Source organism: Elaeis guineensis, chromosome 16 (genome assembly GCF_000442705.2).
Source record: "Elaeis guineensis isolate ETL-2024a chromosome 16, EG11, whole genome shotgun sequence".
Lineage (NCBI taxonomy): Eukaryota > Viridiplantae > Streptophyta > Magnoliopsida > Arecales > Arecaceae > Elaeis > Elaeis guineensis.
This window is the reverse complement of record NC_026008.2, coordinates 45354763-45382560: the sequence shown is the minus strand read 5'-3', so window position 1 is coordinate 45382560 and position 27798 is coordinate 45354763. Positions and strand designations below refer to the sequence as shown.

General features: G+C 39.9%; 2 protein-coding genes across 8 annotated transcripts; one reads left to right on the top strand and one right to left on the bottom strand.

Moving 5' to 3' along the window:
- Positions 1 to 704: 704 nt before the first annotated feature.
- Positions 705 to 20515, bottom strand: LOC105059163 (haloacid dehalogenase-like hydrolase domain-containing protein At2g33255). 7 transcript variants are annotated; one of them, XR_012137539.1, is made up of 6 exons: positions 20082 to 20509; positions 19284 to 19326; positions 18584 to 18644; positions 16794 to 16928; positions 12909 to 13181; positions 12506 to 12809 (listed from the first exon to the last, which is right to left on the bottom strand). XR_012137539.1 is itself a non-coding variant. In XM_073250133.1 (5 exons), the coding sequence occupies exons 1-5, from the start codon at positions 20455 to 20457 to the stop codon at positions 720 to 722; spliced, it is 936 nt and encodes a 311-aa protein (XP_073106234.1). In that variant the 5' UTR covers positions 20458 to 20514; the 3' UTR covers positions 705 to 719. The 7 variants fall into 7 exon arrangements, 6 of the variants coding, with proteins under 6 accessions (XP_073106234.1, XP_073106233.1, XP_073106237.1 ...); XM_073250133.1 differs by lacking the exons at positions 12506 to 12809; positions 12909 to 13181 and adding an exon at positions 705 to 1040 and having other exon boundaries at positions 20082 to 20514; XM_073250132.1 differs by lacking the exons at positions 12506 to 12809; positions 12909 to 13181 and adding an exon at positions 9329 to 9924 and having other exon boundaries at positions 20082 to 20515.
- Positions 20516 to 24773: 4258 nt separating this feature from the next.
- Positions 24774 to 27398, top strand: LOC105059244 (putative laccase-9). The gene is made up of 6 exons (XM_073250120.1): positions 24774 to 24854; positions 25159 to 25310; positions 25454 to 25698; positions 25949 to 26077; positions 26197 to 27153; positions 27268 to 27398. Exons 1-6 carry the CDS (start codon positions 24774 to 24776, stop codon positions 27396 to 27398), a joined length of 1695 nt encoding a protein of 564 aa, XP_073106221.1.
- The last annotated feature ends 400 nt before the right edge of the window (positions 27399 to 27798 follow it).

Here is a 27798-nt window from a genome sequence, read left to right as displayed (position 1 = left end):
GACCTTCCGATGGTCAAGTCAGAGAGGTGACTGGGCAACAGTAAAATGAAGACAGAGAGCTCGATCGAGGGAGAGAAGGAGAGAGGAGCGAGCCTGTGGTTTTGGAGTCGAGAAGTGGGGGGAGCGGATCCCTTGCACTGTTGCCTTCCCCGATTTATATAGTGGAGCACGGTATGGCGCCGTCATTAATGGCGCAGACAAGTGAGGAATTGTCAACTCACTGTAGACTGTCAGAGTCGCCGTGAAAGTGTCATGTCGCCATGGGGCTGTCCAATCGCTAGGGTTGACAATGCCCTAGGTGAGATAATGCCCCTAGGCGGCAGCGCCGCATGCGGCTGTCAGAACTGACAAGCTCTGGTGGCTGTACGGCGATTGGAGGAGTCGACCGACCTTAGGTCGGTGGCCAGCTGAGAGGCGTCGGGCCCCTCTGTTGATCGGCGAGTCTTACGTGAGTCGGCCATCAGACTTCCAGGTTCAGCCGGTTGGAAAAGGTATGCCCGACCGACACATTCTCAGTCGGTTGTGGGCCGTCAATTGGCCGGTCATGGCGTCCGTCGGTCGGTCGCTACGACAGTCAGTTGGTCGGTCGGTCCCTTCGACCGTAAGTCGGTCGGTCGGTCCCTCCGGCCATCGGTCGGTCGGTCGGTGGGTATTCCCCAACAATAGGTACTGGCGTTGATATGCATCCTCAAAACAATGAATACATTGGTCCACAAAAATCAGTTTATAAAATACAAACCAGAGTGAATGGATAGTGAGGGAGCACTTATCCCATCCCTATCTCTGGAGGGCATGGTAATTCGCAGTTGGAGCCCTTGGTTATGGTTCTGAAAACACAGTATAAGATCATCCATCCGGTACAATATTGTTGGCCTCATCCTATCCTCAGAGCTGATCCAGAGGCATGCCGCATTCAACTCTGTGACATGTCTTTTTGAGAGGGTTTGCTGAACAATAAGATAGGATGTTGGAGCAGCAACTGGTCTGAATTGAAAGTCCATCTCCCACCATATCCTGCACCTTTGTGTCAGCAATACTCCCTGTAAAATCAAATGTCACTGAATCCTGTGAAACTATATGGACTCCACACTGATGTAGATCAGGAAAGAAATGTAGTGTGCATGAGAGAGTGCAAGACAGAGAGGATTGATATAATTAACCCAGAATAATCAAAGCATTGTTGCATTAGATAATAGAGTTGGAAGCATGGGACCAGCAGTGAAGAATCATTTGGGCAGCCTGGGCCTGCACAAATAAAAAGGCACCACCAACGGTCAGACATCAATCAAATCTAATCGCTAGGTCAACCGCAGTGCAGCAGAAGCAAAACCAACCTAACCCTCTCCATGCGAGGGAAAGTCTGTTTAAGCTCTATGCTCTTCTCCAAGCCCATGCTACTGGCACTAGCTATGCCGGTTTATGATTTTCCTGTTTCCTTCTTTTTCTTATTTTTTATGCAGGTTGTTGGAGCTACCGGGGGTCATCCACCTTCTCAGTGTCTGCCCAACTGTCTTCACTTGGTCAATATCAGGATATTAAACTACATGGATGTTTATCTTGGTTGCTTCTGCCTTAATGAACATCTTTCACCTTGCCTTCTATTTATGTGCCGGTTTGAATGTTTGGTCCTTCTTCTGCGGTTGCAACGGCCTACTTCATCACCCTGGATTGAAGGGAACTTAACCTCTCGTCCCTCCTTTGCTATACTAGTGTCTCACCTGCTGATTATGTAGTGGATTTGTGCTCCTCCCATATGCTGCAGGCTCAAGGCAATCTCTCATATTAATGTTTCTACTGTATACTTTAATGCATTGGGCTATCTTACTTTTCTGGACACAGGCGTTTTCAGTTATCAGTTTACGGGCGCCTTTCTCCTCAGTGCTAGCTGCTGTTACACCATTTTCACACTCTTTAAACCTCATACTCTTTTAGCTGTACTTCTTATCAACTATAATTGTTCAGGTGACCTTCCATTGTGCTCCTTATCGGTAATGCTTTCAGCTGTCACAACTTACAGATTCTTCCCTTGCTACAGGTTTTCTCTTCACTTTTCTTCGTATTCTGGCTGGCTGTCAGGTACCCCTGGACGTTTTGTTTGGGGTCACAGAGTTCTAAGCTATAAATACAACCTTTTGACGGCTCTTCATGATCAGACACTCAGGTATTGTAAGGCTGTGCAATATATGTTACTTTCTTTCTTCATGGATATCTTCAACTACAGATACATCACACAGGCTGGATTAGTATAGATTATTTGATATGCAAAGGTATTCATTCATGTTCCATATTCCAAGTCAAAATCTATAGTTCAGCTGTTATCCCAAGATTCTGCTGTAGTTTCATACCTACATTCAACTTGGACGAATACAGGATCTACTTTGGAACTTCCACGCTTTTTTATCTACAGAGGTCTGGTAATCATCTACAAGCTGTTGCATCATTACCTTCCTATTTTAGGTTTGTTCTCCTTTCTGTGTTCCAATTACAGGAGGTTTTGGTCCTTTTGACATTCATTTGTGTAATGACATATACTTGTACCTTTCTCAGCTTCCTTAATATACAGCCAGTGGCTCCGCTTCTTAACCAAAAAAAAAAAAAAAAAATTACTGTTGAAATGAGCTGTAAATCCCTCTGATTAGGAATGCAATCGTCTAATTAGAGAAAAATATATTTGTATAATTCCTAAATTGAATCCCTCTGATTAGAAATGCAATCGTCTAATTAGAGGAAAATATATTTGTATAATTCCTAAATTGAATCCCTCTGATTAGGAATGCAATCGTCTAATTAGAGAAAAATATATTTGTATAATTCCTAAATTGAGCCTATGAAAATTAATAAAAAGGACCCTTTTGGTCCTAGAGAAGTAATCTTTCTTCTTCTGAAATCTTCGTCTTCACCCTCTTTTCTATTATTCTTCTATTTATACTTCTGTTTGTCAACATGGTATCAGAGCATATTTAGGAAACAGAGTGCTCTGTTCCGCCTCATCTCAATCCCTAAACCTCTTCAACCGTCGATCGTCCACAACTCAAATCTCTCCTCTCAAACAGAGTGGGATCTGTTCCCCCTTCAAACCATCGCCGCTGCTCTCTCTGTGGATCCCTGCAAACCTTGAAAGCCACTCTCTGTTTTCGTTAAATCTCTCACTCTCTCTCTCTCGCATCCCTTCAAATCATCGGTGCCTCTTCCCCGGAACCGTCATCTTCATCTATGATCACCGCCTTTGCTATGATCGCCGCCTCCGCTGCCGCGGCCATCGTCGCCGCCGCCACTGCCTGAGCCTTCTCCATTATGATCGCCGCCTCCACTGCCGCTGCCATCGTCGCCGCCGCCACTGCTGTCGCTGCTTCTGCCATCACCGCTGCAATCGCCACCGCTGACGCTGCTACCACCGCTGCCGTCGCTGCTACCGCCGCTGCCATCAACGCCACCACCATTTCCATTCGAGAACCATGGGGTTGAAAACGGTTCTCATCCCTTATTAGGTATTTTTTTAAATATCAAAAAAAAAAAAAAACTCTACTGCTGTCACATGTGTCTCCAATTGTAGATGCTGTTTTTTCTAGAGCAACAATGGAGCGTCCTGTTTTGGAGTTTCTGAATATTATCAAGGCACCTTTCATGGAAGCAGAGATTTGATATTTTTTCGTCATCTGAGTTTATCTCAGATCGTTGGTGAGAAAACTTCAATTTCCTCCCTCAAGATTGTTCTTGTTTACCTGATCATTTAAGTTTTTATTATGGGTGATAAAACTCCTTTAACCATGGAGGATTTAGAAAAGTTAATGGTTAGGATGATGGAATCTCGTATCTCGGGTAGTGAGTTTTCAAAGATCACCTTAGAAACTAATCCGATCAAATTGGATGGGCCGGGTACCTACTTAAGTTGGACGCGACATGTTCGTCTAATTTTGGATTCTCACAATCTTGAGGGGTTTATAAGTGGTACTGCAAAAAGGCCAGAAGGAGATGGGATAGCTGTTAGACAGTGAAATTTTAATAACTCTCGGGTGGTAGCATGGCTCCTTGCCTCTATGGTACCAAGTGTTGCTCATACGGTTGAGGCACTAACGAATACTTATGAGTTATGGCAGGCTGTAGCCATAACTTATTCTTATAAAGGTAATAATATGCATGCCCATAAAATCCAGCGAGAGCTTCGAGGACTTAATCAGGGTTCCCGATCTGTAACAGAGTATGGTTCCCGATCTGTAACAGAGTATGTTGGAGAATTAAAAAGGTTGTAGAATGATTTTGATTTTTATAGTCCCTTTACCCCTAATCATCCTGGTGATGTTGATGTGTTTCGCAAATGGATAGAGCGACAGCGACTTGTGAATTTTTTGGATGGACTAAACCCAGAGTTTGAGTATCGACGCTCTTCTATTCTTAGTACACAGGAGTGGCCAACTCTTGATGAAACTATTTCTTTGGTTCTTAGTGAAGAAACTCGATTAACCACTATATCTTCTTCTACGAACACAGCTATACGATCTGCATTTGTGGTACAGCCTAATACTCTTGGAAGCTCGTCTCCTAATTCTGCTCAAGAAACTCAGCCTCGACCTCGTGGGGTTAAAATATGTGACCACTGTCATAAATCAGGCCACATCAAAGCTTACTACTATGAGCTACATGGTCGTCCAAATAGAGGCCGTGGTCGTGGAGATGGTCGTTTTGGTAGAGGCCGAGGTCAGTATAATCAGGCTTATTTTTCTTCTATGGAAGATTTATCACTTGAAGAAATGCAACTTTTGAAAAAATTCAGATCTGGTGTAAATATTTCTGAAAACAGCACTTCCACAGAAGATTCTTCAAATCAACCAGCCAGTTCTCAGGGTAATTTTGCCCAAATAGGTATCAGTGATCAAATTCATGCTCTTAACTGTAGTAATTTTTCTCCATGGGTTGTTGATTCTGGAGCATCCAATCATATGACTGGATCCTTTAGAGATTTTGTGTCTTATATTCCCTGTTCTGATCGTGATAAAGTTCATCTTGTTGATGGCTCCTTTACCCTTATTTCTGGAAAAGGATCTATCAAATGCACTTCCAAATTACCCTTATCATCTGTTCTACATGTCCCAAGATTTTCTATAAATCTCCTATCCATTAGTGCTATTACAAATGATCTTGATTGTGTCGTAACTTTTTTCAAAATACATTGTGTCTTTCAGGAACCAAAGACAGGGAGAAAATTTGGGACTGGCATAATGCATAATGGGCTTTACTATTTGGAGGGAGGAGTGTCTGGAGGCTACTCAAAAATCAGTTTGACTGTTTCATCTTCACAAAAGAAAGATCTGTTGCTCCAACACCGCATGCTTGGTCATCTTTCATTTACTCTTTTAGCTCGTATATTTTCAACTATTTTTGAAACATATAAAGAGAAGCTTGTATGTGATGCCTGTGAACTAGCTAAACACACTAGAAGTACTTATCCAAACTCAGGCCGACGTAGTAAAGCAATGTTTGAGGTAGTTTATTCTGATGTATGGGGACCCTGTGGGACCACCGCTATTTCTGGTCATCGGTGGTTCGTCACTTTTATTGATTGTTTTAGTCGTTGCACTTGGGTTTATCTATTGAAAAATAAGAATGAAGTGTTTCAGTCATTTAGAGATTTTCATAAAATGATTGGTACTCAATATGGAGCAACTCTTAAGATTTTTCGCTCTGATAATGAAACATAATATCTTAATAAAGAATTTGAGGAGTATATACATAATAATAAAATTATACATCAAACGACGTGTGTTGACACACCGGCTCAAAATGGAGTTGCTGAAAGAAAGAATAGACACCTTCTTGAAGTGACAAGATGTTTGATGTTTTCTATGAATATTCCTAAGTTCTTATGGGGAGAAGCAGTGTTAACTGCAGCATATCTGATTAACCGAATGCCACTTCGAACTTTGGACTATAAGACTCCTCTTGAATGCCTGCAAGGAACTAATTCTTTTATAATTCTCCCCAAGGTATTTGGTTGTGTTTGTTTTGTTCGGGATCATCGACCTTCGGTTGGCAAGCTTGACGCTCGTGCCCTCAAGTGCATTTTTGTAGGATATTCATCTACTCAAAAAGGATACAAATGTTGGTGTCCGACTGAGCGAAAGATGTTTATTAGTATTGATGTAATATTTCGAGAGTTTGAGCCATTCTATATATCTTCTGTGTCCTCTTCCTCTCCCGTTACCTCTGGAACTGATCGAGAGGGGGAGTCCTCTGGAGGGAGTCCTATTACTGTGGATGTTACTATAGATGTTGGTACAAATGGTGCATCTGACACTCAAGGAGAAGCATCTGACACTCAAGGAGAAGCATCTGAAACTGCATCTGAGACTCTCCCACAGCCTGTTTTATCTGATTCATCTCCTCTCTCAGAGTCTATTACGCATTCTCCAGTCTCCAGGTCTTCCTCTCCTGTCCCAACAGTTTCATCTTCTACGATCAATGATAATTCTCCTGTACCTCCCATCCATTTTACATTAGATAATGATGATCTAAATGTTCCTATTGCTTTACGGAAGCCTACTCGTCATGCTGGTATTCCTACTTGACTTAAGGATGGAGTAGGGTACAAACATGACATCACTAACTTTGTATCCTATGAGTCTCTCTCTCCATCTTATCAGAGTTTTATAGCTTCTTTGTCCTCTGTCTCCATACCCGAGAACTGGAAGGTTGCTAAGGAAAATCCCAAGTGGAAAGCCGCCATGCTTGAAGAAATGCAAGCACTAGAAAAAAATAATACATGAAAACTTGTACCTTTGCCAGCTGGTAAACAAACTGTGGGATACAAATGGATTTTTACAGTTAAACAGATATCTGAGGGTACTGTTGAACGGTATAAAGCTCGCTTGGTAGCAAAAGGATATACTCAGACTTATTGCATCGACTATGATGAAACTTTTGCACCTGTTGTAAAAATGAACTCTATTATAACCCTTATATTATGTGCTGCTAATTTCGGATGGGATCTGTTCTAGCTCGATGTAAAGAACGTTTTTCTTCATGGAGAACTTCAGGAGGAAGTATATATGGATGTTCCTCCAGGATTTGCTACTGCTCAAACAGTGGGCAAAGTATGCCAGTTACGATGATCTCTTTATGGTTTGAAGCAGTTACCTCATGCTTGGTTCGATCGCTTCCGGCAAGCAATCATTCAGATGGGGTATAAACAGAGCAATGCAGATCACACACTCTTCTTTCGGCACAATAAGGGTAAGATTGCTGTTTTGATTGTCTATGTTGATGATATTGTAATCACAGGAGATAACTCTGAGGAGATAGCTCATTTGAAGGCTCAGCTGGCATAGGCATTTGAAGTAAAGGATCTTGGACATCTTCGATATTTTCTTGGGATAGAAGTTGCTCGTTCTTCAAAAGGGATTTTTCTCTCCCAAAAAAAATATATTCTAGATCTTCTTACAGAAACTGGTATGTTGGGATGTCGACCTATTGCCACTCCTATTGAGCAAAATCATCGACTAGTAGCCGATACCGGTGTCCCTATTGATCGAGAACGTTATCAACGATTGGTAGGGCGTTTGATTTATCTATCTCATACACGGCCTGATATTGCATTCACCATTAGTGTGGTAAGTCAGTTTATGCATGATCCACGTTCAGTTCATATGGATGCTGTGACACGGATACTTTGTTATCTCAAAAGCTGTCATGGTCGAGGTTTGCTTTATTCTTGTCATGGCAATCTACGGGTGGAGTGTTATACTGATGCTGATTGGGCTAGATCACTTGATGATCGTTGCTCTACCTCAGATTACTGTACTTTTGTCGGAGGTAATCTAGTCACTTGACGAAGCAAGAAACAGAATGTAGTTGCTCGATCTACTGCTGAAGCAGAGTTTCGAGCTATGGCACATGGCGTATGTGAAATTCTATGGTTACGGATCTTGTTATTGGAACTAGATCTTTATCAATCATCACCTCTTATGCCATATTGTGACAACAAGGCGGCAATCAATATTGCTAATAATCCAGTACAGCATGATCGAACAAAGCACATCGAGATCGATCGATATTTTATCAAGGAAAAGCTTGATGCCAGAATCATTTGTATGCCTTATGTGCGATCTGCTAATCAACTAGCAGACATTTTGACCAAAGGTCTTAGTGTGTCTTCTTTTTCATTTATTCGTGACAAGATGTGTCTTTATGATATCTATAACCCATCTTGAGGGGGAGTGTGTTAATGAGTTGTAGATCCCTCTGATTAGGAATGCAATCGTCTAATTAGAGGGAAATATGTTTGTATAATTTCTAAATTGAATCCCTCTGATTAGGAATGCAATCGTCTAATTAGAGGAAAATATATTTGTATAATTCCTAAATTGAATCTCTCTGATTAGGAATGCAATCGTCTAATTAGAGAGAAATATATTTGTATAATTCCTAAATTGAGCCCATGAAAATTAATAAAAATGGCCCTTTTGGTCCTAGAGAAGTAATCCTTCTTCCTTTGAAATCTTCGTCTTCACTCTCTTTTCTATTCTTCTTCTATTTATACTTCTGTTTGTCAATAATTATGAAAAAGGAGGCGGCTGCTGCTGCTCTCTCACGCCTTAACACTTGGTTCAGGGAATTAGCTAGGTAGTGTAGGGATTTATATATGACTTGAAGGGCCGTTATTCGAGAGTGAACCATGGAAGTATTTGACGGAACTGTTGCACGTGTTGGAATTTAAGAGGTGGGTGGGAGCAGCTAATAATATTTAAGATGAGGTGAAGTAGAGTAATGGACCGAAGGAGATGGTCTCATGCCTGGTTGGGCTGCTAGCTCGAAACCCTCTCGTTAATCTTGACCGTAAGGGGATCCTGGCCACATCCAAAACCATATCCTTACCCTCTATTCCAGGCTTTGACTCGCCCTTAATTTCTCGCAAAGAAGATGAGGTACATGCACAGCAATTCGGAATCATTCTAGAAAACTTTATCTGGAATCATATTAGGAAACTTGATAGGGAACGAGGCAATCCAAAAGCATCCTCCTTGGGCCAGACTTGTTTATCGTTTGCATGATAATATAAGACGTACAATGCTAATTCAATTTGCAATTAATAGTACGGCAACTCATGCGAAGACATCAAATTAAAATATTTAATTTAAGACAATTTAGGGAGAAAAAGCTGCAAATTCTCTCTTGCTGTTTTGTACTAATAACCATGTAGCACACATATAAAGGCTTGCTTCATAATCTCTCCTATTGCATGCATTGGAGAGTGGTTCTAACCAGTTCAAAACCAGATAGCAGCAATCTCATTGTATTTCAAAAGATAAAATAGAAGAGAGAGAAAGAGAGAGGAGATCCATGAAAAAAAATCGCTTTATTTATACGAAACTAGTTTCCAACATGAATATTAAAATGGAAGAACTAGCATTACCAACATGACTCGAAAGAAAGACTAATATACTAGAGGAAATAAAAACTTCTCTAACCAATCCAGACACCAAACAGTTTGATCCTTTTTTTCTCCATCTTTTCCTCTTCTATGTGAGTCAGAGAGGATGTATTTCTATTAGTCTCCCCCTTCTCCTCTTCGGTATGAGTCAAAGAGGTGTAAATGCTATATATATGATTTTTGTATCGAATATCAATCAAAAAATACGGATTTCCCAGGCTCCAGCATTTGTAGAAGATAATCATATCATCTGGCTGCAGGCCCTTTTGTTTTACAAATTTAGGCCATCCTGCAGAAAGCAAACGACATGTTGTATTGTAAATACGTTGGCCTTTTATGCATTTATTGTTGTAGAATAAATATTGAAATTCCCATGCTTCGCCATCCCGATCAGAAAATCTGACTTTGTTTGACATGCATGGGAACTCATGCTCGGCAACTTTCGGTATCAGGAATTTTTTCATATCACTTGGCTTTAAAATCTTCATCAATATCTTCTCCTGTGTCATATCAAATTTATTCGGAAAAAAATTAATATGAAAAGATGGAAGAAGAGCGCAACTTAGATGTATAAAAGAGAGCGTGAGAGAGAGTATTTACCATGCTTGGATGTGAAAAATCGCGGACACGAACTCCACCGAGTTATTGTTGATGAAAGAGAAGGCGTGATTGGAAAAGAGAAGTGGAGGAAGAAATATTGCACGGGTTGTTGATGAAGGAGAGGGTGTGATTTATAGAGTAAAGGAGCAAGGAAACACGAGTTATGATAGGAGTAGGACTCCTTTTTTTTTTTTTTTGTAAAGACAAATTTCACATAAAAAGGAAAGGGACGTTCTACCAGAAAAGGAAAAAAAAAAACCCTAATATATGGAAACATTGCCGCTCTACGTTTTGAGAGGAATTTCTACGCGCTCTCGGATTTCCTCTGTTCTTCGTTTCCAATGTAGAAACCGGTTTTAAAGCAGTCAGACTGGCCTGTAAACGCCCAGCCTCGCACGTGAGTCCGTCTTCTCCTTAATTCCGGCGGGCGTAAGAACAACCAGGGCCACCGTCTTCTCTTGTAAGCCCTACAATTGTTTTATAAAAGAAGCTTCATCCCTCCTCTACGTACGCAATCCAACCTCCAGCTGCCTCGGAACATTTCCCTGGGTCGCCATTGGGTTTTCCCATCGATCCGGCCTCGAGACCTCGCCCGAAACAAAGGTAATGGACGCTTAATCTCTCCTCCCAGCTTTCTCACCATCCTAAGGTTGCCATTGCTGCTTGGATCAGGATCGACTGACCGTCAGATTTGGTTGAACAGGGCCTCCCCTATCTTCATTTTCTTCTTCTTCCCGTCCGGCCGACCACCGACCACCATTGCCGCGGGCCGTTGCCACAGCCTCCACCATCGAGGGGTTGCCGTGGGTCGCCGGCTTTGTCCTTTGAGAAGGGAGAGATGAGCTCTCCCCTATTTTAAGGGAGAAGAAGATAGTGTTTTTCTCTCTTCTGTCTCTTGCTCTCTCTTCTTCACTCTTTCTCTCTAATTGTTAAAGCTCTCTTTCTCAACAATCTCCGTTGTCCCAATAAAAAAAAGGCGGTGCAGTTTCACCGTTTCCTTGGAAAAGGTTATTTTAAGACAACGATCAAGCTGTAAATATTTCATTGAAATATTATGCATTTTTTTTGGGAAAATCACTGGATGTTCGTAAAAATTGACAAGTGGAAATAGTTTCTTTAATGAGAGACAGGTAGAAATAGTTCCTCTGGTTGAAGTTAGGAGTCTCCTTTGTGGTAAAAAAAGGTAATAGTGATGGTGGTGGGTCATTTTTTCAGATGATCTAATGAAGCCTATGGATGGCAAGGGTGAATTTAGAGGCTTTAGTTATAGTTATTTCCTCCAAAAGAACTTATAGAGCAGGAGGATGTAGCGACAAAAGTTTTTGGAAAGTTCTTGTAATGGACTTCTTGATACTGAATCTGAATAATGAGATAACCACAAATGTTGTTCCAGCTACGTGCGGCGCAGCTTAATTGTTGTGCTCCCTTTCTTCTTCAGATAAATGCCTAGGCTTGGATTGAAGATGGAAGAGAAAAAGGACCAAGGCATTTCAGGGGTTTTGGAATGTTGAAGGGATGCTGCAAAGAACAGAGCGTTAGGAAGGATTTTAGCTTTGTTGGTAGATCTTCGTTGTTCCCATTTGCAATGTATCTTCTCTTGCTTTAAACCCATCTCCCCGCTTCTCTGCAGCCTGTCCTCATTCCTCCCTCTTTCAGCTCTGAATCCAATTTATTCTGCACCCCCACTTGGTCTCCTTTGGAATCTTGGCCCATGGTTCAACCATCGGCATTTCAATCCCCTGCTGGCATAGAATATAGCCATTAATTTCTCGATTCAGCTCAGTATCATTATATTGTGAGCAATACCGAAACACTGAAGGTATTTAGAAAGGAAGAGGAGAAAAGCTGTGGCACCAGTAAGCTAAGAGGCCATTTTTCATATACCGAAAAGCAACCAGTATAAACGAGGCCCTCGGAGCTACAACAGAGAATGAGCTATGCTGTAGCCTGGAGAACAGAAATCTGAAAGAGAATATGATGCAAACTTTCTTGACCTCAAAACCTCTCTTCCGATACCATTGTCTGGTAATAACACATTCTTCTGTGTTTATCAGATGCCTCGCTACTAAACAATTCCAAAAGTATGCAGCCTGAGGTGAGGCAAATTTAGCATGCCATGCAATGTGATTATATTAAACAGGAGTCCTATTTTTCCCTATCTTAAGATGCCCTGAAGATTAGCATCAAACATTGTAGCTGACAGAATTGGGAGCTAACGCCACCAGCTTGCTAATTCAAATTTAAAGTAGGCCTCGGATATCTTGGTTATTTGGAGCTCTCGTGTAAATCACAAGCCAGTTAGCCAATTGATGTTTGAAGAGCATTGGAAATAAATTTGATGCTGTCAAGTGCAAATGTGTAGATGCGCTCCGCTTGCACCTGGTCTTGGTGCAGCTGCAGCTGACCTTGAAAGAAAAAAAAAAAAAAAAAAAACCATGAATTCTAAACTTAAAGTGTAGCTCATCCAAACAAGTAGCCATCTATCATCATCAAACCGCACATATCATGGATTTAATATCATTGCACTGGACATAAAAACAAATGCACCACACCTTAGAGATGCAACATTTGATCATACACGTTCATGACTCTGCACCTTTCCGTGAAGAGCTGCTTCTTTTTTTTTTCTTTTCTTTTCTTTTCTTTCTTTCTTTCTTCTTCTTGTCTTTTTTTTTTTTTTTTTTTACAAACAAATCATACCAGTCCTGTGCGATAGCAGCCCAAAAAATCAAGATACACAAAATCCCTAGGACCAACGGACGAAGAGCGGCTTTGTTACTTTCACCTAAGAATTTCAAAAAGAATTACTTAAAATAGTAAATATATCACTTGGCTCCCATTGCAAAAAATTATTGATGGAGATGATAACAAGAGAATCCAGTACCATCTATGCCTATCAGCCAAGGCCACAGGTGGATGAATGCAGATTGGCTCAAACTTTTCAAATGGAAGTTAAAACACTGCATTTTGAGATTCTTTAGCAAGTTAGAGATTGTGGCACCAAATCAAAATGGGTCTCCAAAAGAGAGTGCACTTCAATTAGAGAAGACACTCTGAAATCAGGTTTTTGATCGTCAGCGAGAAATTCAGGAGAGCAATATCTCCCTGTTTCATCAAGCAAACATGTAAAGGCTCCAGCTCTCTTCCCACAAACCACCTGAAAGGGGTTGTAATCAACATAGTTGTTAACAGAGCAACATACACCTTACATGCAGATGTTTTCCACATGCATATTTTAAGGAAGCTAATGATATATAACCCATAGTATCAAAGACAGTATGATAGTGGAAATTACAAGTTAGAAGGTAAGCATTCTGAATGCGGTATGGATCCCGTGTCTTTATTAGTTTTCAACATCACACTTCCAACTAGTCACATGACTGCTAGAAAGTATGAAAAGCATAACCACACACTAGTTTAGTTTTCAGCTCCCACAGTCCCACACTGATGCTACTATCTCTTTCAAACCATTGCTTAAAGAGAACAAGCCAAATCCATGCTTAAGAGTATTGTGCCAGATGCAGTATGAAAAGAATATGTTTACTCTATTGGCCCATTTCAAGGCAATATATCTATCTAAATGATGGACTAAAATAAAGCAGTAATACACAGAGATGATGATACCACAGTTGATGAAATGGAAACAACAGTTATCATTGCCAATTCTTTCATTATAATTGTAATAGAAAATCATCATTGCTATTGCCAAGAATTTGTGGTGGTCAGAAATTGGTGGATGTCTCCATACAACATGAAAAGCATATGTGGTCCATGATTGATGAGTTTGGAACTAGACTACCAAGCATAGACAGCTTTCAATTGCCAAACTTGAATTCAGAAACTCAAACTTAATATTGATTAAAATCCTTAAGATATAATGTGTAATAAATAGGGATGGTTGTTTCTTTCTTGTTGACTAAGATGTAAACAGCAGCTGAACCACCTAAAGGTGACATGACAACAGAAAGCAGGCAGTTTCCTGTGCAATATGACCACCAAACAGTTGTGTGTTCTTGCAATGATTCTCTTATACATAGGTAGCAGTTGCTACATTGTCCAAATCTTCACAATATCCCACTTGTGATGAAAAAAGAAGAACCATTGCAAAGCCACATATGAACCTCATGACCCATTACAAGAGCAGATCTTGAACCATCTCTCTCTCCCTCTCTACACACACACACACACACACACATACATATGTGTGTGTGTGTGTGTATCATATGTATATATAAGTATATGTATGTATATCATGTGTATATATATGTATGTCTATCATGTGTGTGTCTACACACACACACACGTGAATTTTAATACTATCCTGAAACAGGACAGTACCATCAGTTTCATACCACTCTAACATGAAAATGGCATCAGGACAGGTGCCAAGTCGCTAAAACAGGTGAAATTGGGATGTAAAGCTGACTTGATTGGTACTAACAAATATCAAGCCAGTATAAAGCCATCCTGATTTGAAGAGATTTCTTTTATTTTTTAAAGATGGGAACAGGATGAACGGGCCATTCCAATCGATACGAGGTTTAGCATGTGCCAACGGAGAGTAATTTTTCCAGAAGGTGGAGAACAAATGTTAGTGGACCCAGAGTGAAGTAGGGAAGACAAATCGATCAGGTATCAAACATGGTACAAAATCATGCTAGAAATAGAATTTTTTGACTCAATAATGAAAGCAAGCATGCAAAGAGTATTCAACCACAAAAATATGAAAATCCGGTGAAAACTAATACCAGCTCTAATAAAAAATCTCTAGGACTTTGGCCAAAAACCCCTAAATTCCATTTGCTCACATGCTCAATCATGGGATGAAAATAAAAATTAAATATTGAGCTGTCAAAGTTCCAACTGTGACTCTTTGGACTTTGCATCCATCTATCTAAATAGATATAGGTTTTGACCATGAGTGCTTAAGGACTACAAAACAAATCTATTCCTTGTGATAGAAATAATTAACTCCAATAGTTGATTGTATTATAAGACAACAAATGCCAATTAGATCAATACAGTAGACAATCCAGTGAACTATAATTCATTCCATATCCATGTTGCACATCAAAAAAGCAAAACAAGATCGACTAAATATCCATATCACATATCAAAATTCCAAATATTGAAAAACTAAAAAGAAAAAAAATTCTCAAATTTGTGTATCATTATGCACCACCATCCCAAGATTTGGTAAGGTATAAGTTAGTATTGCACCATTACCGGAAAAAACTGGTACCACCTTCAATATCCGTATTTTGATCCTAGTAGGTACACAAATATATATTTGCATCATCTCCTCGTTTCCACATAAAACGCTATGCACACTAAGTTTATACAAGCAACTTTTGTATGGATGCAATAAATGTGATCTTTAGTTTGCTGCCTTCATGATACTTGTCTACTCAATTGTTTGAAGGAATGAACACCTCAAGTTGAAAATGGCAACTATCTCCATTGATAAAGTTGTAAATCCAACTCCATGTTGGAATAAAAATCCTCATCCAAGTGGATGTTTTAATAAAGGTACCCATAAATGCATGTTGTCATTACTTAGGCTACATCAATGGAAGGTATTACAAGATGATATTTGAATGATGTCTTGCTCTCTTTCTCCTTCTCTGTCTCTCTCTCCCCCCCTCTCTCTCCTCTCTGATTTTCATCTTTGGCTATTGGTTGATCCAGCTCTCACTAGCCAGATACAGATGCCACCAATCATGTGTATTTGAGTTCCTCTCCCTTTCTCTCTCTATTTGATTTGGCCTCCTTGCTTCCCCTCTCTCCCTCTCTCTTTGTCTTGGCTGGAGTGCCCCCAACTCGGCCTATCCATCCTCCTTGCTTCTTCTCTCTCTCTCTCTCTCATGCGCATGCCCCCCCACCCCCCTCCTCTTCTCTCTCTCTCACTCCCGGAAGTGCCCTATATCTGACCTCCTTGCTTTCCCCCTCCCTCTCTCTTGGCTAGAAGTGCCTCAATCCAGCCTATTCTGGCCTCTCTGTTTCCTCTCTCCTTCCTATCCTCAGACTAGATGTGCCCCAGGTCTAGCATGATTCATGTTGTGTTCACAATAGGTGCTCAACTGATGTCAATGGTCTGAACGGGCTCCTGGCACTCTTCAACAACGTATTTCCAGTGAGCTTCCCAATGTGTTGATTTCTAGCAAGTCTTCTAGCATCAAGACAATCTAAAACTTGGAAATAAAAATTGTTTATTGATTGTATAGAGGTGTGATTTGAATTTTAAGTTGTGTGGACTTCAGTTGGATGGAGTTTTAGGGATTTGTGATGTTTGGATTGGGCTACTACTACCTAGTCGTGTACCAGTCAAGCCTTCCTGGTTGTTAGGTTAGTGCCTCCTTAGTCTTGTACTCTATTTTTCTTTTTCCTCCTTACACATTTTTAATTATTTTATGGATTTTAGGTGGTGTTCTCCCCTATTTTTCCTAGGAAAAAATAAAATAAAATCATATTTGATTAGGTCTAAAACCTTTTTGAAAATACAGCAATATAGGTTAATTGTATATATGTGCAATTTCTCTTGAAATTTTAGTACAGCAAACTGTTCATTTCAAGCCAAAATCAAGAATTGGTAATATTATCAATATTCATCCATATAAATAGTTAACACTTAGAAACAACTGCAAAATAAAAGCAGTATTGAACAATAAAAAAGAAGACTAAAATTACTGGTATGCTTTAGTTTTTGCTAAAAGTTAAAATCTATATGACATAAATGCCAAAATATATACACTACATGGTGCCCACTTACATCATCTCGGGGGCTGTCTCCTATCATCATGACCTCACTTGGAGGAATTCCCCAAGTTGAACAAATATGTAGCAATGGAGCTGGATCTGGCTTGTAAGGGCGAAATTCCCTACTCAAAGCAGGGATGAACTTCATCTACATTCATGGAACAAGAATATTTTAAGAGCAAAAGGTCATTAGAATTAATACAAAGAAAGACATTCATGAGGTATTTTCATAAGATAACAATATGACTTAGTGGTATTCAATTAAAATGAAAGGGCAAAATGGCAACTTAGCAAATATCAATAGGATAACTTTATTAAACCAAGCATGATTTCCAATCCAGAACATATTTATTAAAGTGACAAGATACTGGTGGTTGAATCAGTATAGTTAAGTCAGTATACTGCTAACCAAAACACAAAATTGCTGTGAGTCCAACTCTTGGGTATTCGAGCTCAAGAAACATCCTATAAAGGCATTAAAAAAAAAAAAAGCAGGATCTATTGTTTTAAAGTTGTGGGGTTCTAACAGCTTTGCTTCCACTAGATCTGAATCTTGAAAAAAACCTTTAAAGTCATAAACAAGATTTCTCATCCCTCCTCTTTACTAGATTATCTTCTACTTTTAAGATCTTAAATTGCCAGCAAGCCTTCCACTGAACAACTGCAATAGTTACCTATAAACTCCATGCTTCAGTTAAGGGCTGCGGCAAGCTTCAGTTGTAAAACTTTCCCCTTATTTCTGTAACATCTTGTGAAGTGATTGTCACTCAAAGGGGTCTGTCCTTGAATACAATCTCAACCGCATATGAATGAAATAAGGTGTGTTGGTTGAAACTTGAAAGTGCTTATTTACATCTATGCCTGCAAATGCACATGCAGGCATGCAAGGGTACACGAACTTCCTTCCTTTGCTTGTGTCGGTATGCCTACTCATACACACATACATAGATCTTATTTACATGCATGCATGCATGTAAAAACATAGAAAAAGGAAACCATCTGACAGAATCAAAATGGCTCATAGAACGAATACAGTAAACACCAGGGTACACAATGACATTAGCAGCTTATGGAACTTGAAATCAAATAATGTTCCATAAAGTATGGCTGTTGATGTCACAGAAGGGGGAAAAAAGAAAAAAGAAAAAGAAAAAGTATCGTTGGTGTACTAAAGGAAGGGAATAACAGATAAGTGCAAACAATTCAAAGTAAGGACTGCATAAGCTTGACCTACAAACACCAAAATCATTGAACGCTTGGTATGGTAAAGCATTGACAAAACCATAAAACCACTATTATCAGGAACTCTGGATTCCATAACCCAACACTATTTCCAAGTCCTTCCTCACGATCTCCATCTATGTTACTAACAATATTTCATTTCACTTTCCTAACCTTTTTTATGCAAAATTTAAACCAAGGTTCGCTATATCAGTCGGTACCATACTGGATGTACCATACCAATATCAAAACAGTACACTATCTTGTACCATGCCAACATTCGGTACATCTTGTCATCTTGTACCGCCCTGCATATCGACATTATAATAGGATGGTACCGATACATAATCCGGTACCGATACATAATCCAGTACCAAGATGGAAAACCTTGATTTAACCTATCTCATCATTTGGCATTCTCCAAATTTTAGACATGCCCGCACCATGTCAGTTAGTTCTCCATCTGTCTACCTCAATTGGTGCAACAAATATGCTTCCTCTTATGTGTTTATTTCTATCTCCTATGTAAGCATATGGTAAGGCACCTACTTAAGAGAACAACAATAAGTTACAACTACATACCCCAAATCGTTGATGAAATAAATCAACTGCAGCCTTGATATTGCGAGTAATTAGACCCCTCCTGCAAAACCTTAAGTTAGATGCAATAATTGCAGCAGCAAATGTAGCTACTATGCCACAGGATATTCAAAATGAAGAAAATGTCAAGTCAAGTCGTGTAGAGATTTAACAAAATAAATATAACAAAACACATGAAAGAATGTAAATTTTGAAGTTGTAGAGGACTTATGCATAGATTAATGAGCTAGACATAGTGTATACAGGAAAACTTGAAAGAACCATATTGGCTGTATTTGGAAATTGAAAATAAAGCATAGAAAATAACCTGATCATACATAGTGTAGTATCAATACATTCAATCACAACTATAGGAAATAGTTTGGTAGTTGAAGATATAGGTTATAACTTAAAGCAGATGAAATCAAGCTACAAACAAGACCTAAAAGTGAGAGGTCATAAAGCATTGCATGTCTGAACTGCCATGCACATGCTCTTTTGTGAATAATTACATAAAACTACTTGACATAGCCTAGTCAAGAAACATGATGATGGTCCTCCTAAACCAGGTATGAAGTGAAACTAGTACATATACATTTCTTGGGCAAGAATATGTTGATTATTGCTTGCAACTAAAGTATACTAGACTATATGACAGCAACAAAAAGAAAAGAAAAGAAACATAATAAAATTGATACTTCACCTAATTTTCTTGGAATCAAGATATTCACAAAGTTCAGTGGCACCTGCATAGTAGGTTCAACTCTATCAGAGAAGGAAGTTGCAGCCAAACAATCAAAGCAGGTTGGGTAGGTTACCTCTGATAATATAAACAAGAATCAATGGGAACTTAATCTTGATTAAATAGAAAGCAAAACTCTGATAATTTTTTTCCACAAGTCATGCAAATGATAACAAAAATTAGTTGGTAGCTGAGCGTCGTCTTAGGTCATCGTTAGTTATCATGATCAATTTGTATTCAAGTTTTATTAAGTTAAACTAATCTGTCATTAATATTGTGACAAATCTTTCCTATAAGTTTGGATATCTTGTTTTGTTCCAAGTTGTGTTTTCTTAAAAGCTACATTCACATCAGGTCCGCTATTGATTCAGAGATACGAAAGAAAGCATCTAAAAAAAAGAGAGAGAGAGAGATAAAGAAAAGGGAAAAATGGAACCGCATTGTTGGATGGATCTTTAATGTGAAACGCATTAAAATATATATATATATATATATATATAAAAGTGCGTCGCCCATCAGAGATCCAATCTTTTTCCTTATCCTCATCCTAATAGTCTCATTTTCCTTCAATCTACTGTCAGATCAATACAATGCTACTCAACAGCCCCATCAGGAATGGGAATAAATCACCAATACTTTTATGCTATCAAAGAAAACCACAAGAAATCACTCATCAAGAAGAAATGATCAACCATTTTCTAGCACTACAAGGAGAAAAGGATTCAAGATGGAGACAGGAGGGGGGAGAGACCAACCGACCAGGCATAATCTGGAGGCGATCCAGGCCCTGGCGCTCGAAATGGGTGATGATCTCGTAGGCTTTCTGCTGCTCCGGCGGGGCCCACTTCTCGATGTGGTGGAGGACGTCAACGCTGCCCGAGGGGCTGGCGGCGCGGGCGGCGGCCAAGCCCTCGTCCCCGAGCACCGCCCTGTACATGGCCGCGAAGTCAATCACCGGCACCGTCAGCGTCCCGTCCATGTCGAACACCACGCCCCTCAGCGTCGCCCTCCCCCCGCCGCCGCCAGAGAAATTCACCGCCATCGCCGCCCGACGATGATAACGAGAAGAGGAGGAAAGGGAGAGGAAGAGAGAGGGGGAAGTGGCTAAAGAGCGTCCGATGTGGGTGAGGAGCATGGCGGTTGGGAGGGGCCAGTGTCGCCGTCGGTGCCCCCAACCTTGTAATGTGGCGGTGGTAGGGATAAATTATTGGTTACAATCGTTCCAACACGTGTATTTTGGCTTGTCCAGTAAAAAATTACCATACCATTCATTGTTGAAAAAAAAAATTATTATTATCTAAATTTGATTAAAAAATTTAAGAAAAAAAGATACAATAATAATCATAATTAGTTAGCTCACAATTTTTACTATTTTAATTTAAAAAATTGATGAGATGATAATTTTTTATCGAATGACCGTGTATATACCAACCAATAATTTTACGGTGGTGGGTGTGAGATTGAGACCCACAACCAAAAGAACATTTCAATGAAAAATTTATTGGTTGAACCTGATTCCCAATAGATCCAAAAAATTTAATATCTTTTCTTTCACTTTTTTTTTTTTTTGGATAATAACATGAACTGCTATATATTTAATATATTTTTCTTCTTTCACAAACACATCCTATTATATATTTAATTTAATTTAATGTCTTTTCTCTCTTTCTCACTAATAATTATTAATCATAATGGGATCCTATCTTCATCATTTTTGCCTGTACCATAACTTTAGCCAATTATATTTGACATGGTTGAGTCATCAAGATGATGACAGATCACAGTACACGTATTCGCAAGGGCAAAGTGTATCTAATGGATGGCTTGATTTGCTATCTTTCTTTTTTTTTTTTTTTTTTTTTGGTAGTTGCACAGAAGGCATTAGCCCATATCTAAGAAGGATAAACACAACCCACATACAGGCAACCTTCACTTGCAAGAATTCTTCTAGTAAAGGATGAAAGAAGGCCTTTAATCCCACCATTAATCCAATTTATCATAGTGACTGAATCCCCTTCAAGCCAAATATGAGAGGCTTTGCATTTGAGGACCACCACTATTAGACCTTTCCAGTTTGCTATAGGTTCATCATAAAGAACTGTTAACAAGGGTAGCATTCTCCCAGCTATATAGATCAACCGATCATGAACATCTCTAATGATAAAACCTACCCCAGCTGCTAGGCGGACTCATTTAAATTTATCTATAGCACACGAAGGGGAGGGGGTAACCAAGTCATAATAACACCTTCCGCATACGAGGGACATCTGAAGCCATGGTTACTCCAATTCCTTGACTGTGTTGGAAGGGGGAATTTCGGATTCATTTCCGCCATCAATGCATCTCCCAGTCGGTGTAAAGGGCCTATTTAATATGATCTAATCCAATCTAAATATTAAATAGGTTAAATGAATCAATGTTGGATTAAATATATTTTAAGCATGCAGATTTTAAAATATTTTCGAAATCAAAAATAGTGGAAGACTAGATTAACAATTAATCTACACATGCATACACCTACAAATCTAGTTCATATCTCATGAAGATAAACATGCATATAACATCTGATTTCAAAGATTAAAATGATAACAGCGATCAGATCACCTATCTGAATCGCTATTCCTTTCTTCAGATCTGCATCTGAGAATGCCTCTGATTCTGTTGAAGCCACATATGTGTCCGGCCTCTATGGATATCCACTCAGAACTCGATCTCGGATGCTCCTCCTTCAGATCCTTCTTCTTTAAGTCGGATCTTCTAAAAGCACGTGATCAGCCTTCAGATCTGATCTGGATCAGCTGATCTTTCTTTTGTTCTTCTTCCTGGACGTAGATCTGAACATGATCAGCTTGGATCTACATCGATCTTCTTGGATCACTGGATCTGCCCAACACCTTAGGCATGTGAACAATGGAAATGCCTACTCCTTTAGACGTGAGGTAGGAAGAGAGGTGGCGAGAGCACAGAGAGAGGGAGTGGGATATTTGTTGGCATAAGAATTATTTCACAATAAATTTTGGCATTTTAAATTGGGATCAGATCTCAATTGGATTTAAATAAACCCTAGAGTCCTGCTTCAAGTCGTTGACTTTTCCACACCTTAAAGCAGAACGACTCCTCCTTCTGGCACCCTACTCTCTCTCATTTTCTCGTATACTCATGCAAATCATCGAATGAAAAGGGGGCACCAACTTTTGGCGCCCCTTTTCATTGGCAGTGACATGGCAATGAGGTCGTGGCCTCCAATCCCAAGTCTCGATCGTCGTCTCGGGAGAGGACCCAGACTGCCAATGCCAAAAAGGGGTGAATATGGTGCAAGCAAGAGGAGAGAGAAGGGATAGAGTGTGAGGATCTCTTAAAGAGAGTTACAGAGGACAGCAAGAAATATGGAGAAGGCCTTAGAGTCGGCAAAGAGGAGGACGAGGATCGGATGAGGAGGATGCAATGGTGTGGCAATGGCTACTAGAGTTGGTGACTTGGAAGCTAGAGGAGCAAGACGATGGCCGAGGCTTGGGATCAAAAGCCATGGCCTCATTACGATGACACCACTAATGACGATCGAGGGGGAGGGGAGGATGGTCAGGGAGAGGAGCTGGATTGTCGGTGCTGGAGAGGGGTGAATGCAACGCAAGCAAAAGGAGAGTAAGGAAAAGTAGAAAAACCTTAAACATCATTGAGATGCGTTATGGTGGGAGGTGGGTATGTAGATGGGATTGTGGGAAATGAAAAATGGGAGAGATAAGGGGCATCGCAAATTTAAATTTTGGAATCATAAATTTTGGATTTATTTTTGCCATCAACACATTTATCGGTCCATTTAAATAGGCCCATTTAATATGATCCAACCTAACTCAAATATTAAATAGGTTAAATAGGTCAGACTCTTAAAAACTGAACCACACCCAAATATTAATAGGTTAAACAGGTTGGATTATATTTTGCTATCCTTATCAATAGAGGTAGGACAAAATATAAGTAAACCGATGGCAATATATATATATAATATATATATATATATATATATAAACAAATTAGAACAAGATCAATCAAATTTGAACTTAGATCCGGTCAGATCAAAACTTTATAATAAAAATCCTAGATCGATGATCCAGACATTGAATATGATCTACTATCTCAAAATTACTTGCGTACAAAAAAATCATATGATTTGAAGATTCTTGAACTAATTAGATCTGAGCGCAAATCCAGTCAACTTTATCCAAGTCTGTCTTTATGTATATAATATACATACATATATATGCACATACATATATATACATCTTTTAAGACAATAGTTTGATAGCATTCTCTGGTAGCTATGCAACCATAAGGATAGATGTTTACCTGTCGGTAACATCTTGACGTTGCATTGTGGAAAGCAAGCGACGAGTGTGCATCAGCAAAGAGCGGTGTCCTTTGTACTCACCTTCAGCTTTCTTTAGAACACTTGTTGATTCCTCTGAAAAATACATCACATTCTACTGTTAATAACATAATGATGCAATAATGTAAGTATATGTGTTACATCTACAAATGCAAAAGAAAATCTGAATTGCCTTTCCAAATTTGTAATCAAGGCAAAGGCTCATGCCCCATCACCAAAGGGGGGATACTTATGCACAAAATCTCACGGAGTCTACAAGATTGCATTTTCATAGTGATGGGCCTTAAGCTCAAGTCATATTCCCTCTCCTAAATTATAACTCCTCTTGGAATGAGTTTCTTTCCTTTGCATTGTTCTTTGGGAAAAGGTTTAGGAAGAGTCCTCTAAATAATACCCTAGGTTCAGATCATTTGCATTACTCTACATGTATTAAATCATACTTGAACCTTATTATATGTAGTGACTGTAATGATTATTTTTGATATAAGACTGTAACGATTATTGTTTTATGATACGAATGATGAGCTTTCATTTTTCTTTATTTTTTGCTAAGAGAATGATGAGCTTTCTAGTACATTCCGAGCATACAAATTTTTTTCTTTTTTTGTCCATAAGTCATTTGCTTATTCACCACGTCTATCGCTTGCTCGCTGTCTTTATAGCCTGCTCGTGACTAGGCCAATCGTTCGCTCATCAAGTCTATCATCACCTGCCCAATATGATTCTATCGTCCGCTCATAACATATATCTACAAGAGATAGCTCGAGCGAACACAAAGCACATTTCTATTTTGGAAAATATCAATTGATACTAAAATAATTTGACTTTACAAAAAAAAATCATTAATGCCTTTGATAGCATGTGACACATATCCAAACATGGAGTAATTAGATAATGCGAATGACTGGGGTGTTTATCCTGACGTAAAATCTGCAGCGATGCATGCAAGCGGTTGCCTCTATAAATACTCGATGGGGGATATCTCAAAGGCCAGACAGCACACAAAGCAAACTTCACACTCTTCCATTCCCTCCTATCAAGTTATGGGCATCCTAAGGTTCTCCATCATGCAGTTGTTCGGGTTTGTGGTGTTATGTGGTCTACTTGCGTTCCCAGTTTTGGCTATGACTCGCCATTATGATTTTGTCGTAAGTTTAACTCCATTAATTTTGCCATTTGAGGTTTTTCATATATACGAAAACAGAAATTTTTTGAGAAAAGATTCACATATATACAATCTGAACACATGCTCATATGCCTAGGTTATGTTTAGTGTTTCTCCTTTTTTTTTTTTTTTTTTGATTTTTCCTTGCATGATCAGAGCTTACGGATGTCGACGTTATGATCACTATGATGGGCTGGCTTAATTGCTGCATGATGCATGATAGATAGTTTTGAATCATGCGTATAACTTTCCCATGGTGCATGATGATTGCTTAAATATTGCTGCAGATAAAAGAAGCTTCATACACGCGTCTCTGTCATACAAAAAAAATTCTGACGGTAAATAGTCAGTTCCCAGGGCCTACCATCGAAGCCGAAAAAGGTGACACTATATTGGTTAGAGTTCACAATCTTGCAGGATATAACATCACCATCCATTGGTACGTATCAAAATCTTCGAGCACTTATAATATTTGGAATTGCATGCACTAAATGAACTATCGAGTTTTTATATATAGTATATAATGGACCGTCATCGATCGATATCATATATTAAATAATTCTGACTACATTATATTTCCAGGCATGGCGTGGAGCAGCCTAGGAACCCCTGGTCCGACGGGCCAGAGTACATCACACAGTGTCCAATCCAACCCGGAACTAACTTCACGTACACGATCCTCTTCTCTGAAGAGGAAGGGACCCTCTGGTGGCATGCCCACAGCGATTGGAATCGGGCAACGGTACATGGAGCCATTATAGTGCACCCTCGGCGCGGTACCACCTACCCCTTCCCCAAGCCCTACAAGGAGATACCCATCATTCTAGGTGCGTATATATACATGCATCCTCATGTCTCTCTAGTTATTCGAGTAGTATATATGCTCTATATATATCATGCAAATTTTTTTGCCAACTCCTAGCCCACTAACGCATGCAGCAATGCCACAGTAGGGTGTGACGTTCATGCCTGCATGGGTGCAGCAATGAGTAGGCTTTTTTCTATTTGATTCACGGGGACGTGACAAAATATCGATCGATCATTTTATTATTATACTACTTAATTAATTACTAACAGGAGAATGGTGGACGGCCAACGTGAGTGAAGTCATAGAAGATGCTCTCCGCACCGGCGGTGGCCCCAAGTTGTCCGATGCTTTCACCATCAACGGCCAACCAGGCGATTTCTACAACTGTTCCAAACCAGGTAAATCTATATATACCACCTCTCATTTCTACAGATCTTACCCTTTTGTCTCACATTAAATTTGTTGACCTCTCTCTCTCTCTCTCTCTCTCTCTCTCTTTATATATGTATATATATAGGGACATTCAAGGCCTTGGTAGAGTATGGCAAGACCTACCTCCTCCGAGTGGTCAATGCAGCCCTCAACGAGGAGCTCTTCTTCGCCATCGCTGGACACCAGCTCACGGTGGTCGGCACCGATGCGAGCTACACCAAACCCTTTACTACCGAGTTCATTATGATCACGCCAGGCCAGACCATGGACCTCCTCCTGGAGGCCAACCAAAAATCAGTCACTAACTCTACCAACAATCGCTACTACATGGCAGCTTCGGCCTATGCGAGCGCGAACGGCGTTGCCTCCGATAACACCACAACCACAGCGATCATTGAGTACATCAATTCATCGACCGAGCGGCCACAATTCCCCTCCCTCCCTGCCTCCAACGACACCGACTCAGCAACTAAATTTACCGCCAAACTCCGGTCTCTTGCGAGCAAAGACCACCCGATCCATGTCCCCCAAACCATCGACGAACGGATCATCATCACCATAGCCGTCAACGAGATTTTATGCCCAAATCGCTCATGCCAGGGGCCCGATGGCAATCGGCTGGCCGCTAGTCTTAACAACATAAGCTTTGTCGTCCCGCGGATCGATGTCCTTGAGGCCTACTATCGGGATATCCACGGGGTATATGGGACAGGGTTTCCGAGTGAGCCGCCATTCTACTTCAACTTCACCGGTGATAACTTGCCCAAGAGCTTGTTGTTTCCAAGGACCGCGACGGAAGTCAGGGTCCTGGAGTACAATACTAGCGTGGAGATGGTGCTCCAGGGGACCAACCTTTTGGCAGGGTTGAACCATCCCATTCACTTGCATGGCTACAGCTTCTATGTGGTGGGAAGGGGGTTCGGAAATTATGACAAGGATAAGGACCCGGCGACATATAACTTGGTAGACCCCCCATTTGAGAACACTGTTACAGTGCCTAAGAATGGGTGGGCCGCCATCCGATTCAGGGCCACAAACCCTGGTGGGTTAATTTGGTTTCTTTTCTTAGTTCATTTTCCTAGATAAAGATGTGAAATTAATTTTAATTATATTTTTTTCATATTTCTATTTATCCATTTTGAATACATTTGTTCAGGTGTATGGTTCATGCACTGCCACTTGGAACGTCATCTCAGCTGGGGAATGGACACTGTGTTCATAGTAAAGAATGGTGTTGGCCCACAAGCTCGGTTACTGCCTCCACCTCCAAACATGCCTCCTTGTTAGAAGATTTGATACAAATCATGGGTCTAGAAATATTAGTTTCTTTCATATTATTCAAGTTAGGTACCGCAATGAAGATTTGTTTCTTTTCATGTTACTAGAAGACTATAAATAAAAGGGCAGCGATATACTTTCTGTTTCACATGGGGGATTTGAAGATGAATTTGTTTCATTAATATTTTATCATTCCATTCACTCATCATTTCAATTATAATTAAGATATTCGTAACTCTATGCATTATCTCAATACGTTACCATTTTAGCTCGAAATATGAATTGCTTTTATGAACACTTGCAATTTAGCTATTAGCACATAGATCGAAGAGGTGTCCTTTCAAGAGCATATTTGGCGACACAATGGTCCCATCAAAAGCAGCCATAATTATCCTAAAGTAGAAAATTA

What these genes read in the sequence shown, in the direction of transcription:
- LOC105059244 (XM_073250120.1), top strand. Translation starts at nt 24,774, where the DNA reads ATGCAGTTGTTCGGGTTTGTGGTGTTATGTGGTCTACTTGCGTTCCCA. An exon ending in GGAGATACCCATCATTCTAG is followed by an intron (nt 25,699 to 25,948) that starts GTGCGTATATAT and finishes AATTACTAACAG; the next exon opens with GAGAATGGTGGACGGCCAAC. An exon ending in ATTCAGGGCCACAAACCCTG is followed by an intron (nt 27,154 to 27,267) that starts GTGGGTTAATTT and finishes ACATTTGTTCAG; the next exon opens with GTGTATGGTTCATGCACTGC.
- LOC105059163 (XM_073250132.1), bottom strand. Translation starts at nt 20,457, where the DNA reads ATGCTCCTCACCCACATCGGACGCTCTTTAGCCACTTCCCCCTCTCTC. An exon ending in TCGCCTCCAGATTATGCCTG is followed by an intron (nt 19,327 to 20,081) that starts GTCGGTTGGTCT and finishes CCTACTATGCAG; the next exon opens with GTGCCACTGAACTTTGTGAA. An exon ending in GAGACAGCCCCCGAGATGAT is followed by an intron (nt 9,925 to 16,793) that starts GTAAGTGGGCAC and finishes GATATGACACAG; the next exon opens with GAGAAGATATTGATGAAGAT.